The sequence below is a fragment of the Heterocephalus glaber genome, unplaced genomic scaffold (genome assembly GCF_053883595.1).
Source record: "Heterocephalus glaber isolate CG9 unplaced genomic scaffold, H.glaber_assembly_v1.0 deba00000122, whole genome shotgun sequence".
NCBI classification, from domain to species: Eukaryota; Metazoa; Chordata; class Mammalia; order Rodentia; family Bathyergidae; genus Heterocephalus; species Heterocephalus glaber.
The window spans coordinates 7,225,521-7,240,588 of record NW_028258138.1 but is presented as its reverse complement, the minus strand read 5'-3'; the positions used below and the strand labels follow the sequence as shown (position 1 = coordinate 7,240,588).

General features: G+C 46.8%; 1 protein-coding gene, 1 long non-coding RNA gene and 1 pseudogene across 3 annotated transcripts in view; 2 read left to right on the top strand and 1 right to left on the bottom strand.

Annotated features, from left to right (window-relative positions):
- The first annotated feature begins 1,412 nt into the window (after positions 1–1,412).
- Positions 1,413–2,289, top strand: LOC101714701 (ras-related protein Rab-33B pseudogene; annotated as a pseudogene).
- A 5,167-nt stretch (positions 2,290–7,456) lies between these two features.
- Sh3bgr (SH3 domain binding glutamate rich protein) overlaps positions 7,457–15,068 on the bottom strand; it is a 35,976-nt gene continuing 28,364 nt past the window's right edge. Inside the window, exons 6-8 of one of the 2 annotated variants that reach the window (XM_087212512.1) lie at positions 12,857–12,882; positions 10,582–10,691; positions 7,457–7,941 (exon numbers count right to left, since the gene is read on the bottom strand). In XM_087212512.1, the coding sequence (XP_087068638.1) occupies positions 7,934–7,941; positions 10,582–10,691; positions 12,857–12,882 (144 nt within the window). In that variant the 3' untranslated portion in view covers positions 7,457–7,933. Of the gene's footprint in view, positions 7,942–10,581; positions 10,692–12,856; positions 12,887–15,068 lie in introns of both variants that reach the window. The other variant, XM_004842359.4, reaches the window with a different exon arrangement.
- LOC110348653 (uncharacterized) lies at positions 8,710–14,305 on the top strand. Its single transcript, XR_002394082.2, has 4 exons — positions 8,710–8,904; positions 9,268–9,468; positions 9,850–9,906; positions 14,069–14,305. It is a non-coding gene; the product is annotated as an uncharacterized LOC110348653 (long non-coding RNA).

Sequence of the window (15,068 nt, the reverse complement as noted above, 5' to 3'; positions counted from 1 at the left end):
GAGAGAGGACTAATACCTAGACATATAAAGAACTCAAAAGATTAGACACCCCCCCCCAGAAATAAAAGACCCACTCAAAAATCGGGCAAATGAAATAAACAGACTTCTCAGAAGAAGTACAAATGGCCAATAAATACACAAAAAAACGCTCCACACTGTTGGCCATTAGAGAAATGCAAATTTCACTGAGGTTCCATTTTGCCCCAGGAAGAATGGCCATCATCAGGAAATCAAATAATAACACACGCTGGCGAGGCTGAGGGGGCAGGAGTGCTTCTGCACTATTGGTGGGAATGTAAACTAGTACAGAAATCAGTATCAAGAGTCCTCAAAAAACTAAAATGAGCCATTCCGTTCAACTGCGGTATAAAATGCATGTCCTTCAGGGTCTCTCTTCTGCCATCCCTGGGTCACTGTTAATGTACCTTTGGAAGGTCTCTGACAGGTGACTGGAAAATACAGCAGGATGCTCCTCCCTTTCATCCTGTCATAATTGACAGGCTTAACCTGACACCTTCCCATCTCCTCTGAAACACAAGTCCCAAAATGCTCTATTCTCTCCATTTTGTGAGAATTTTCAGGGTCGCATTTGAAGTCAATGAGGGGTGCTGCTTCCTCAGAAGGCTTCCGAGCATCGTGGTCTGGAGCTGCCGACCCATCAGCTACTTCAGCAGCCTTTGTGAGAATTCACCTTTGTCATAAAGGCATGACAGAGGAGGGCAGCAGTGCGTTCACACTGCAGTCCTGTCCCTTCAAGTCAGAACAAAACTATACTCAACTTAATAAATTCATCCCTAAACATAGCAGGGTTCTTGGAGAATCTGCCAAACCTTTCTTTACACTGAGCCATGTCTGTTACCGAGAGGGGAACATGCACTCTGATAACGCTTCCATCCCCACCCGACGCCTCCCGTCTGGGGAACAGATTCCCCTGCGTGAAACGGGCGCCAGTTTGTTTCCCGATCTCAGTGCCGATCTCAGTGCCGTTGGGGATGGGATTGCTGGGGCGGAAGCTGGTAGGGATGAAGGGGAAGGGGCCTCTGCCTTGGGTGAGGGAGAGGACACAATGGGAGGGGATAGAGTGCTGTCAGCTGGCTCCAGAGACAGAGACGCTGGCCTCGCATCAGGTAGTGTAGGGCACCTGCTGAGTACAAGTGGGCTGCAGATACCTGCCGGCAAGGTGCTGGCTGAAAGCAGGGGTCTGTGAAGACACCTAGGTCAGGTGCTGCGGGTCTATGGGGCATGGAAACTGCAGCCACGCAGCTCCAACAAGAGTTCCCAAGCCTAAGGTCTTGGTATAACCTCAGAAAAACCTGGATGTTAGTGCTGCCTCACCCCTTGCCTCCTCTTTTACAGAAGGGATCTGGCTGGAGAACAGTATTAGAATTCAGAGATTAGGTCTTCAGCCAGTATTCTTGTTGTGTTACAAAAGATCAGCCTCGTTTTCTCCAAATCATCCTCCTTAGCACTGTATGCACACAACCTGGGCAGCAGCTCCCAGGACGTGCGCTGACCAGTGGAGCCTGCAGGTGGAGTGTGCTCATGTGGTGGGGTGATTCCCCAGCCTCCCTACATTTGCCTTCCTCACCTAGGTTGGGGCAGGTCCAGAAAATGGCTTCAGAGGCGCAGCCATAACTTGAGGCCAGCTTCTTGGCCAGCTGCATGGTGTCAAGGGCTTCAGGGTTTCCACCTCTGGCCCACTTCCCACACCTTCGTGACCATCGTGCCCAGGGACTTCAATGTGGGCAAGACATACCAGACCTATGGCTCCTATGCTGGCCGCTTCCGAAACCACACCAAGGCCAGGATCAGGGAAGATTTCGAAGACCAAGTGGTGGACACTGGGGGGGAGCCCATCACGACCCAGTTATGGGACACAGTGGGATGAGAGTGCTTCCAAAAGAGCATGGTGCAGCACTATTACCACAATGTGCACGCCATGGTCTTCGTGGATGACTTGACCGGCGTGGCTGCTTTACACAGCCTGCCATCTTGGATGAGCACCATTTGCTAGCGAATGGCATGCCATGGATTCTCATCGGAAATAAAACTGACTTGAAAAGTGCCATTCAGGTGCCCATAGACTGGGCACAAAAATTTGCACACACACATACACACAAACACACACACAGTATGCCTTTGTTTGAAAACTGCTAAAAACCCCAATGCCAATCACCACATGGAAGCCACATTTATAAGAGCCACAAACCATTAATGCCTAGTCAACCCTCTGATAAGGGAATTCCCCAGAAACAAGAAGCAAAGCCTGTGGTCACATGCTGGTGCTAAAGGAGTTGTTATACTAATTCTGAGCAAAGAAAACTTTTGAAGTGTGGCAGTGATAAATCACAAGATTTAATCTCAAATACGATGGCTCATCCTGATACTTTACTGTTTATACTTGTATTCTGTATCTACTTAATCAAGTGCAGTACTGTGACAACACCAGGAAGAAGCTGGTTTTCATCTGAGATTGAGAACGAAGGAAAGCTAGGGTGAAGCTGACCATCTTCCCAGTGAGCAGCCAAAGCGGGAGGTCTGAGAGCCCAGGGGGCACTAAGAGCAGCTGCCATCCCAGCCCAGGCTCCTGGGAGGGAACAGCAGACATTGTGCAGTAGGACTGCTGATATGTAAGCCGATCTGAAGGTGGATGGAATGACTTTATAAGGTGCTTTCTTTTTCATTTTGGTTTCTTCAAACAGTACAAAACTAGTTAGAAGGAAGAGCTGCAACTTGGGGGAAATTGGTAAACATGGGTCCTGGTACCCCTGGCTCTCCCCTCACCCCCAATTTAGCGACTCAGTGTTGGATGGAATCAGCTCCCAGTGGACATAGCTCTGCAGCCTTCACTCAGATTCCTGTGGGACGGTGTTGTGCTACCAATTTCTACATGGTCACCACAAAATAGTTCTCCACAGCAAAAAAAATAAGTTAGACACCAAAAAATATTTGTCTGTCCCTCAGTGATGAAAAAATATTTTGACATTTTTACTACACTTTTATTTTGAATTTAAGATTTTGTACAAAGAACATGGCACACTAGCACATGAAGCTACTGACATCAGTGGACATAAGGCACGTACTGTCCAAGTGACGCGTGCACATTCACTGACTCACGTCATTTGCTGTCTTTGATAATTTTAGAGGAAATTAAGCCAAAAGATTATTGTATTTTAAAATATTTTAAGAACGCAGGAAACCATCAACACCTCTGGCCATTACAGAAATGCAAACTAAAATGACACTGAGATTCCATCTTAGCCATCATCAAGAAATCAAATAACAAATGCTGGAGAGGTTTCAGGGAAAAAAGAGCCCTTCTACACTGTTGGTGAGGATGTAAACTAGTTCAACCACTATGGAAATCAGTTTGGAGATGCCTCAAAAAACTAAAACTTAAAATTCCATTCAACCCTGCTATTCCTGTTCTAGATATCCTCCCAAAACAGTTAAATACATCATATTACAGTGATCTATGCACACCGACGCTTATAGCAGCACAACTCATAGTAGCTAAATCTTGGAAGCCACCTAAATGTCAACCAACAGATGAACGGATAACAAATTGTGGTATTTAAACACAATGGAGTACTACTCTGAAGGATAAATGTGTCATTTATAGGGAAATGGATGCAACTTTGAGACCATAATGTTCAATGAAATAAATCAGACATGCAAGCTTAAATATCACATGGTTTCTCTTACATGAGAAACCTAAAATGTAAATAGAAAGTAAAATAAAAATGAGAAAATAGGAAGTAGGGAGATGTATCTTTCTCAAATGGAAAGGGGTCAGGAGATGGAGGGAGAGAGGGGGCGGGGGGTAAAGGAGATGAAATGGAATGAAGATGCATTACGCACATGTGCCAGCTCCACACAAGGAATGCAGCAGACACTGTGCACTACAAACGTGTACTGGTAAAAACTTAAAAAGTAAATAAATAAAAAAAGAATGTGGGAAACCAATTAAACATGTAATCTAATCTAGTTTAGAAGTTCTGTTTAGTCACTATGATGGTCCTAAATGGATGATTTAGTTATAAAAATAAACACAATTTATTAAATAAACTAATCATCACAATAAATAATTATTCAATTTTAATTATCAGAGCTGAAATTGGCTTTATTTGCACATAATTTAGGGAGATTAAGCCATTCTTAACCATGCTAGAATTTAAAATTGTTTTACTTTTATTTAAATTGACATTGATTTATAAGTATTTTATAGCAAAGCAATGAAAGCTGTAATAATTGTAATGGGTGTGATAGGTTTTTAAAGAAGGGAATCTGTTCATGACTTTTCAAATCATTTTTTAAAGTGGGGGAAGAAATTCTATAGGCTTTCCAAGCACATGTGTTCCTGAAGTACTGTATGGGTTTTTTTAAAGTAATTTAACTTTTTCTTTTTATGAAACAATAGTAATAAGTATCCATTATCATTTATGAAAGGACTCGTTTTTCCCTTTAATATTTATTAATTTTTAAAATATTTTACTTCATTTGCAACAACTTGCTATTTTAATTTTTTGGTACATTTTTTTTGCGGGGGCAACCAGGGATCAAACTCGGGGCCTTGCGCTTGAGCAGCAGGCAGCAAAACCACTGAGCTAAATCCCTGGCCCAGTACATTTTTATTTTTAAAAAGAAGATACTTAGGTGAGTGGAGATAAAGCTTTTAGATATATTCCAAAATATTTACAAAACACTTCATTGGCTGTTAAAGTCACTTTCAACAATGGTGACTATCTAAAAAAAAAAAAACCACATATTTTGTAAATCTGTTCATTTAACCATGACCTTTAATTAAAATATATAAATTATTTTAGCAAAATCTTAATGTGAGAATGACAAAGGAAACTACCCCAGAACCTAATGTAGTTAAATATTAATAGCAATGCTTTCTTGAAAGTATACTGCTAATACATGTTTTCACATGAAATCTAAAGTTAAATAGTTTGGTTGTAGAATAGTGTTACATTTCCTCCATGAAGTTCAATAAATCGTCTTTGCTACAACAAATAAAAAATAATAATAAATAAGTCATCCTTAAATTTGCCCCAGTCAGCTGAAAGCCAGCCCAGTGGTGAGACCTTCGGAATACTCTGTGACTCCCATGTTTGGTGAGACCTTCACCTAACAGAGAAACCTGGAACCCCCTTTTGGCTACACTGTGGGACAGAGAGCAACAGCAACCAGAAGCCACAATCAAGCGCCTTTCCTGTAATACACCTGCAGTACCTCTAGGGAAAATAACAGCAGTGAACAGAATCACAAGAAAGACAATCACAACAGATGAGATTACAGTAATCAATACAACAAAAATATCAGAACCATATTTTCCCAGACAACTACACAACCCAAAGTAACTCATAAATCACTCAAACAAATACAAGAACAATACAGAGGAGATGACAGCACAAATCAAATCCAAGTGAGTCTAGGAACCCAGACTCCCTATCCAGAAAATCCATTTCCAATAGTAAAAGCCTCATTGCTCCCCAGAACCAGCAAGCCAATAAAGCCCAATATCTGGGCACACCCATACCAGACCAAGCCACGCTACCTAGAGAACTGAAGAGGTGCAGTCTGCCTAGCACTCGGTTAACTCTGGGTAACCAGTCAGGTCTGCCGCAGCCCCAGCGCATCCTACTGCAGGTGTCTATCCAGAACCACAAACACAGTTCATGGTCCTACTCCACCCTTCCTGCGATATCCAACAATGAACAGGGCTGGGAGCCTCAACGCATCCTTCTGCGAGTGTGCAACTGAAGTGAGGCTGTTGTCAAACAACAACAAACTGTAGATTAATTTTAGCCAAATTCCAATACCAGGTACTCTGGGGAATCTCCCCGAAGGAAAGATAGGTAAGTTCCCCAGAAAGCACAATTCCAAATTAATAAAGGGGAGCCCTTAAAAATACCAGGAATCTTTAACCATGAAACAAACAAACAAAAATGTTGCATAAGACAAAGAAAAAGAAAGCAGAGGCAGAAACAGAAGTGAGGACACAGGACAGAAGAGGGATGGGTTGGGTAGAGCCCTGTGGTCCCACACAGGGGGACAGCCAGGGAGGGGACCTTACCAGTTGTGCCCAACACTGAAGAAAGGTTCAGGTGCTTGCTTGTCACCCACGAGGAAGGTCTGCACTCTTCTTGGGAACCCTCCAAAAGGAGGTGGCCCATCTGGGTCCCCAGAAATGTTGCAAATCAGCCTAGAGTTCTTTTGCTGGATTCAGACAGAAATCATGAATGAGCAAAGTGCATTCGAGGGCCGGGGATTTAGCTCAGTGGTTTCACAGGCTGCTGCGAAAGCGCAAGGACCTGAGTTCGATCCCCAGTACCAAAAAAAACCAAACAAACAAAGTACATTCGAGCAGCTGACGCAGCCAGCTTCGGGTCTCTGCCACTGCCAGCCACCACCTGAGTCGGGTGCTGGTCTCTGTACTGACCTCACTGGCTGCTGCTCCTGGAGCTCTTCTGAACAGAGTGTTTTCTTTTGAACTGATTGCTCTATCCACACCACTCAGAATAAGAATCTCAAGCACATTTACAGGACTTTTGGAGCCCACACGACCCAAGAAATAAATTACAAGCTGGTTTCCAGGACCACCAAACCTAAGCTTTACTTTAGCAGGGCCTGAGCTGCAGCACACACCGCACGCTGGAGCGAGCCCTCTTAGACCAATCTGAGAAGTGGATGGGGAGTGCTGCTTATATAGCAGCTACAGGCCTGTGATTGGTCCAAGTGCAGGCCCGTGATTGGTGCAGGGCTCCAGGACAGCCTCAGCTGCCATGTCAACGACCCAATGAGTGGCAGGGCTGAAACAGGGAACCTTCTAGAAGGCCAGCTGTGGGAGTTGAGGGTGTTAACAATGGGCCTAGATCCCTCCCTCCCTGGTCCAAAAGGCAGCAGCAGTGTCGGAAGTGGAGAGAGACGGGGAGAGGAGTCATGCTGATAGTCCAGCTGCATCCATGCTGGAGTGGAGGAGAGTGGCTGCTAGATAGCCAGGGAGGACAGGGAAGCAAGATGTCCCAGTCCATCGGGGTGGCGAGGGGAGCAAAGGGGTGGGGCGTGACAGGCGCCAGCCAAGCCACGCCCCCTCCAGCCCACGTTTTAAAATGGTGAGCCCAGCGCTTCTCTGTCTCGGCTAGAGAAACAGAAGCAGCTGCTCCTGCAGCTCAGAAACGTGCAAAGGGCGCTGGGGTGCCATTGCCCTTGTCCCTGCTATCATCCCTACACTGTGGGTGACAGAGCTACAGTAAGATAAGGCTCCAGAGACCTGCATGCACAGTAGTTTGTACAACATGAGATGTGACCTACAAGACCACCAGCGCAATTTGGGAACGTGATCAAATAATCAGTGCAACAAAATCATTCATCCCAAGGCAGAGGGGACTCAGGCGGAGCTCAGACATACTCAGGCAGAGACCAGGAACAAAGAAACAATAGGCCGAGATATTTGCTATTAATCTTTATTTATATGATTGTTTTCTGGGAAGCACCTCATTTTCAAAGCTAAGCCTAAGGCAAGTAGTGTAAGGCACACAGGAAGAAATCTGCTGTATGGAAATGCTTTTGCTGTATCACAAAGAGTTCTATTCCTTGAGCTCTTCGATTCAAGGTACTAATAATGTCTATGCATGCAGAGCAAAAAAAAAAAAAAAAGCAAAGGCCAAGAGTGCCAGGCACATGAAGATATGCATATACTGTCTTCACATTTAACCTCTATCGATATGATTAAGTAGCTATCTGTGTACATCTAACCACACCTGATAGTGCACATTCTTGGGGAACGCCCAATGCACTAAGAGCTGTGTGCGCTTCAAGGCAAAGTATTTCACTGAGTTTCTAGGGAAACATTTGAAATGTTGTTTCCTGATTTGAAATGTTGCTTCATGGCTTGAAATGTTGCTTCATGGCTTGAAATGTTGCTTCATGATTCTAAAAGAAAGGGAAAATATTAGGGAGAAGACTGTTAGAGACAGGGAATGTTCCCCACAATCTTCATTATGCATCATTAGTAAGAGACAGCATTGCCTTTTACTTGATAAACGACTGCCTACCATTTGTTCTGCAGAACAAGGAAAGGAAAACAAGTTTTTCTCATGGAAAACCAAGCCCGGTTTCTAACCTTTCTCTATGCTAACAGATACTAAAGACGGGAAGGAAGTCAAGCCCTGCAATTACAGCTTCTCCCATGAGAGTCCATGGGAGACAGAGAAGCAAAATTTACAGGTTAACCCTGGAAGGGGAAATTTCAACAGCCCATGTGGCGGCCTTTGAGAGAGAGAATTCACAATCTCACACTACATGTTATTTCTCCTGAAACAGCAACAACTGAGATTCTGCCTCCACTTCCAAATATTGAAAATGTAAATTCTTTCATAGTTCATTCATCACCATGCTCCCCCTAAAATCATCTTTTCAAATAAAGCCGGGTGCGGTGGCACATACCTGTGATTCCAGCATCTGGGAGGCTGAGGCAGGAGAATTGCTATGAGTTCAAGGCCACCTTGAACTACATAGCATGACTCTGTCTCAAAAAAATTTTTTAGTTTATATAAATAAATAAAATATAAAATGCCTGGATTATCCATGAGTTCTGAGACAGGTTTGTCTCTAGAAGCTGAATGGTCTGCAGAATGGCTGATCACACTGCTGTGTGATATTTTAAAGAAGGCCCCGGAAATTGCCCGGGGTGAGGGGGGAGATGGGGTGCTGATTGGTTCACTCCTTCACTTCCAGGCATTCTGACCTCACAACAGACCTCGAAGGACTGGATTCCAAACTAGAGCCCATCAGAGAAACAGACAAAATGTGCTGTTCAGTACTTCGCTTTCTTTCAACTGGCCTATAAAGACATCTAGCTACACGCGGACGCTCCCCCTGCTCTGCTATTCCACAGTTCGTACTTTTTATCACGGTCACATTAAAACTGTGTAGTTTTGTTTTTTGTATTTGGGTTTTGTTTTTGTTTTTGTTTGGTACCGGGGATCAAACTCGGGTTCTTGCACTTGCGAGGCAGGCGGCGGCACCACTGAGCTAAATCCCCGGCCCAAAACCGCGTTGTTTTTAAAGAGCGTGGCAAGCAGAAGAGCTTCCCCTGAGCACTGATGGGTCTGGTGCCGCAGGTTTTATTGCGACTCACTCTGTTCCGGCACAAGCACGCGGACCAGCGCATCTCCCTTCCTGCTGTTCTGCAGGAGGATTTCATACACCTGCCAGTCTTACTTTTTTTTCAAACACGGGTCCCAATTCACTCCTTAGGAATGGAATCGTTATGAAAGGACAATCAGTGGGCTTTACAGCAGCGGTCTGCATCCACTACGTGAAAGAAATCAGCAGGAGAAACAGCAGGTCCTGGGCTGGACTCGCTTTGTAATTTAAATGAAGATAAAATGTTTATGGCCCTCCAGCTCCCAGATGCCCTAGCATATATTAAGCACGCTTCACGCCAGCTCGCTGTTTGTAAGCATATGAAGGGGGGAGGTTGGGAACCCAGAACAGAAAAGCCACGGGGGCTTTTCCTCCTTCCCCACAGGAGCCGGGTGCAGCTGTGTCCGCTTGGGCACCAGCTCTGTGGCAGCCCGCGATGAAGACCCCTGCGCGCGGTGCTTATTCGCTCAGTGGCTCCTTCCCCGCTGCTCTGATAGCAACGGCCTGGGAATCTGTCGCGCATTTTTAAGAGCAAGCATGGAAGGGTCAGGAAGGAGAGTGAAAAAAATTTTAACTTAAATTTTTGGGGGGTGGTTTTTGGTACCGGGGATCAAAATTGGGACCTTGCGCTTGCGCGGCAGGCACCAGAACCACTGAGCTAAATCCCCGGCCCCTTTAACTGACATTTTTAAGGATCCTTGCAGCGTTGGAGCAAAACTGCCCTGGATGAACTGCAAACCCGGTGGCCAGGTCAGTAATATCAGTAATGACGTGACCGTCGTGAGTGTTTCCCCGGAAGCAGGACCCTTTTCAGCACACAGTGATTTACAATGCCCTCCGCTCTTTATGGCTCACAAGACTGAAGCCTCTCCCCTTCTCCTCGCTAACCCTCACTACTGAAACTAGCAGCCTAGCCAGGCAGGTGGCAGGCACACGCCCTTAATCCCAGCACTCGGGAGGCTGAGGCAGGAGAATCACCGTAAATTCGAGGCCAGCATGGGCTACATAGTGAGTTCAAGGCCAGTTTGAACCATACAGCGAGAAAAAAGGGAACTTAGGTGCTATAATCATATTAATACAATCTTATGCCCCATCTGTTAAGAATTGCAGCATAATTTTTATCATTAATAGAAATTTAAAACGACCAGGCAGCGGAAGCGCGTCAGACCCCTAGTGACGTGGCCCTGCCACCGCGCGCGAGTGTTCGGGCTCATGCTTCGTACACGGGCGGGCGGCCCTTGCACCCTCATGCCTGAACTCCGGGCGGCTACTTTCCTGGACGCCGCCTTGGCCGGTCCCGCCGCCCACCGCTGACACCGCCCCCTAGCGGCGCAGGCGCAGGCTCAGGGCACCGCGGGTCCTCGGTCACCCGCCCAGCGCAGCCCGCGGACCAGGGCGGGATGGGGACAGCGCAGGGCCGGCTACCTGTGAGGGCTGCAGGGCGGCGGAGCCTACGAGTCCTCCGCCTGGTCCCCGGGCTCCTCTTCTCCCAGGCCGGCCTCCTCCTCTGCCGCCTCCTCCCCGACGTCCTCCTTCTGTTCCAACAAAAGTCACCTCGTTAGGAGACACGCGTGTCAGGGCCCCAGGCCCAAGGAGAAACAAGCAAACAACCGGAAGTCTGCCGGAGAGGGGAGGGCCTCCTGATAACACACCCCACCCACCGCGCACTGCACGCAACACACGCAACACACGCAACACAGCACGGCCAGACACAGCACACAGCACACAGCACACAGCACAGCCAGATACACCACACACAGCACACGACACACACCACACACCACACACACTACACACCACACACAGCACACACCACACACCACACAGCATCTTCAATTACATGTTAGAGAATAAATTTTATTCTTGATACCATTAATAGCTTTTTAATACTGTTTTATCATTTTCCTTTTGATGTTTTAATTGTACTTTAAAGTCATCTCTTAGTACCCCTAATTTTTAATACTTTGTCCTTATTTTATATAATTCATCAACTCCTATCTTTGTGAAACTTTGTTCTCTTGGACCTTCGCTGTTCTTAGGCTACCTTCATTCATTGTAAGACATTTCTTTCTTACATTTTTCATCTTGTTGGATCTGTTTCTTTTACACTCCAAATTTAAGCTCCTTTTTGTAATTTTTTCCCTTGACCTTGTGCATTTTCTCTCATGGTCACGGGAGGAGCGGTGAAGGGGCGGGGTCTGCCACCCCAGGAGCCCGGGCTGTGTCTCCACAGGGCCATGCCCAGGACTCTTGGTCACTGGCTGAGGACCACAGTGCTGTGGTTTTGAGTCTGTGCCCTGAGGGGTCACGTGAGGGCTGTGCTGGGAGGGGACCTTTGAGGACTGGGCCTGCTGGGTGGCCCTCGGGTCAATGAGAGAGGCCCATGGGACCCCATCTCTCGCTGACCTCCTGTTTGGCAATGGGAGTTTTCTCTCCCTCCACAGCTGCCCACCATGAGGTGACACAGCCCAAGGAGCCCTTCCCAGACCCTCTGTCACGCTGTTTGGACTTTCAGTTTCCCTAAGTGTGAGCTGCATGAACCTCTTTTCTTTATAAGTTAGTGTGTCTTGGGTATTTCATTACAGTAAAGCAAAACAGACTAATACAGTAGGCTTGGGAAATTCAGAAACCAGTAGATGAGAGCACAGTCCTACCAGAGCCTAAAGTTGGGGGGCAGCTTAACAACCCCCCCCAATTCTGTCATGCTCTCCCTGGCTATATCCCTGCTAGGAATCTTGGGACCAGGTGGTTTCCTAATGTCACAGCCAAGTGTGGCAGCAGATTTGCAAGCAGTACACTGTACAGACACTTGACGACGGGCTGCTGTTTAAACCTGCAGCTCCAGTCACAAAGGCATCTGAGACACACACCTGAGACATAAGCACTGAAATCATGACAGTACTCTGTGCCTCCTTGATGTCGGGTACAATCAGAGTGGCCTTGGAAGGCCTACATCCTCGCTCCCCTCCCACTCTGCCCCTGCACACTGGGTCTCCCGGCTGAACAACATAACAACATTGCTCATCAAGGGACCAGGCAGAGTGCCTGCTTCTCCTCCTGAACTATTAACAAGCCGGCCACATCCCCCTGTGTGTGGGAACCAGGGAGCACCACCCTCCTGATACTGCAATGCCTGGCTCCCCACCCTGCCCATTTGCACTGTTCCTGAAGGTGGCCTCGCATATCCCTTCCCTGGGCTATGACTATGTGTAGCTAATAAACTGCCGCCCGCTGTCAGGTGGCAAATGTCCATCCCCATAACCACAGGGCAGTCGTCCCTCCCTCAGCAGGGTGATCAGGAAGCCCTGGAAACATCACTATTCACCACGGTGGCCACATACACCGCGTGCTCCTCAGTGGGGTGGGCAAGGACAGAGGAGAAAGCATCTCAGCCTGATGCCCCACTCCAGCCTCTCCTGGCTTTGATTAAAAGCCCCTGAGTCACCTTCTCATGGGAAGCTCAGAAAGGATGCACAGCCAGGTCCTGTTTTTCTGTCCACCTCCCTCACACGAATTTTCTACACATTCATCGCCCACATATTTCCCTTCTGGGCAGGCACAGGAGGACTTTCTGGGTGTGGCTGCACCAGTTTTCACTTCAGGGAGACCAAGGGGAAGGCGGCTAACGCTCCGATGCGCTCCCCGGAAGCTGTTTCCATTGGGCTGGCAAAGCGCAGTTGTCAAAGGTGATAGCCCGTACCTCTTCTGCTGCTCTCTCTCCCTCTTCTTCCTTAGGCCCGTAAATCAGAATGAAAGAAAAAAACATAATTGCAAGTCAGTTTTACGTTGGATCTGAAAATAAGCAAACTATAATAAAGTAGAAGCTCATTGAAGTGAACAACCCATTCATTAAACCATAAAATATATAAAAAGCAAAGCTAAGACAACTAGATGATCTGTACTTTTTTTGTGCATTATAGTTTAAGCTCTTGAAATATTATGAACTTCAAGATATTGTTTCTATCACTCATACACCTAAGAAAATGTAATTAACTAGTAGTACTGCTCAGTACCACGAGTAGCTCTGTCTCCCTCTCAGAGGAAGTCAGAGCTTCGCCATCCCTTCCCCAAATAGCCTGAGGACTTCCCCGGGTCCCCAGTGCTGCAGGGGCATAGGAGCCGTCCCTAGAATTCCCCTGCCTTGAAGCCCAGGCAGCGAGCTCCTGGAATCCTGGACCCAGGTTGGAGACCAACCTTGTAGTCACCAGTTCCCTCTTACCAGCCTCTTCTTTCTGAGGCCACAGAGTTCTGTACTTTGACAAAAGTCCCAGGACAAGGAAGGAAGCAGCAAAACTGGGATCACCGCAAGTCTCCTAATTCCTGCTTTAGTGTTCCTCCTCCTCCCCCTCCTCCTCCTCCTCCTCGCCAGGGTGCCTCTCAAGATTGGTAACAGGAAAAGCAAAGTCACAGAAGGCAAGAGATAGAGGCACCAAGGCACTGCCACGGCTCCCAGCTCAGCATCACCAGTCTGGGCCGTTCCGGGATCTTAGACCTCACAGACGAGCCTAAATGTGCTGCTGACACAGCTGGCCAAGTCTGAGGGAGGCCCAGGGGACAGCTTAGCTCTGGGAAGCAGCAAACTAATCTCACATTGGACATCACTGATGACACACCAAGTGTCCATGCAAAAGGAACATCCTGAGAGAGGGTCTGGCCCACGTTGCAGAATTCAGGTGCTGTTGTGAGTTGTGCCTAACCCTCCTGTGACTGAAATCACTGCCCCTGGACATCACACCCCTGTCCTCCCACATTTCCACTCTGCTCTCCATGCTGCAGCCAGACAGACAACTCCAGAAGACAGTGAGCCTCACTGTGCTACCCACATGTTTAGAAACTTCCATGTCAGGATCGCTCTAGAACCCGCCATACTTATTTCAGCTGTACTGAGTCTCGTGTGGTTTTTCTCCCACAGCCACCTCTCCAGGATTCTGCTCAAAATGATGTTTGCAAGGAAGACTTTCCTAACCCTTAGCTGGAGTTGAGGGACCTCTTCTCTGCTCCCACAATCATCATTCTCTCTGTCTCCCTGACTGGCTTGCATGCTCCATGGGGACATGTCTTGCTCATCTTATTGGATCTTCTGCCTCCAAGTTCTGTCTGGAACCAAGGTATAAGCTAAATAAACCTGAGTTCAGTGAATGGCTATCAACTCTTCAGCTGCCCAAGAATGTTCATTTTCTTCTTGTCTATATAGGAACAGATTAAAATTTACCGCATGCACCATAGAATTATCAATCATGAAGAGTTTTACATTTTCCTAAGTCCAGTTATTTTTCCCAACTGTGTCCACCTTAAACGAGGTACTATTAAAAATGGAGTTATGCTTAGAGCTGGCCAGGAGAGCAGTAAGGGGTCTTATAGGGTAACTGCTGGTCTCAACTCATAGAGGTTAGCTGGGAATGGCTGCGGAAGGACCTAGCACTCTTTATCAGTATCTGAATCAGCCTTCATTTGTTGATAGATATGTGGGAAGGTGATGGCAGACACCGTCTCAAATGGTCAAATCCGCTTTGGAGGACTTAGGATGTTAGCACTACTCACTCTGCTGGGACAAAACTCCACAGCAGCAGGGACTTGGTATTCTCCACGCTCCCTCCCCAGCCCCTAGAATTCTGCCTAGCATGCTGTGCCACTCAGTCTGTTAATAAAATGTTGAGTGAACGTATTGAAATAATGCTATTCCTGCCTTAACACCGGAAATGAGGTAGGATATATTAATTTTTTTAAACAAGAGAACAAGCTTTCAAATTCAGCTCACAAAATTGCAAAATACCAGAATTCAGCAGATCCTTAAAAGTCCTCTCTATACAATGCTTGAACTGACTTTTATGGTTGACAAATAATTACAGAGACAAGAGCCTCTGTGTAGATAACTAATCTCGCAGTCCATCAGCCAATCTCGCGAGATCTTA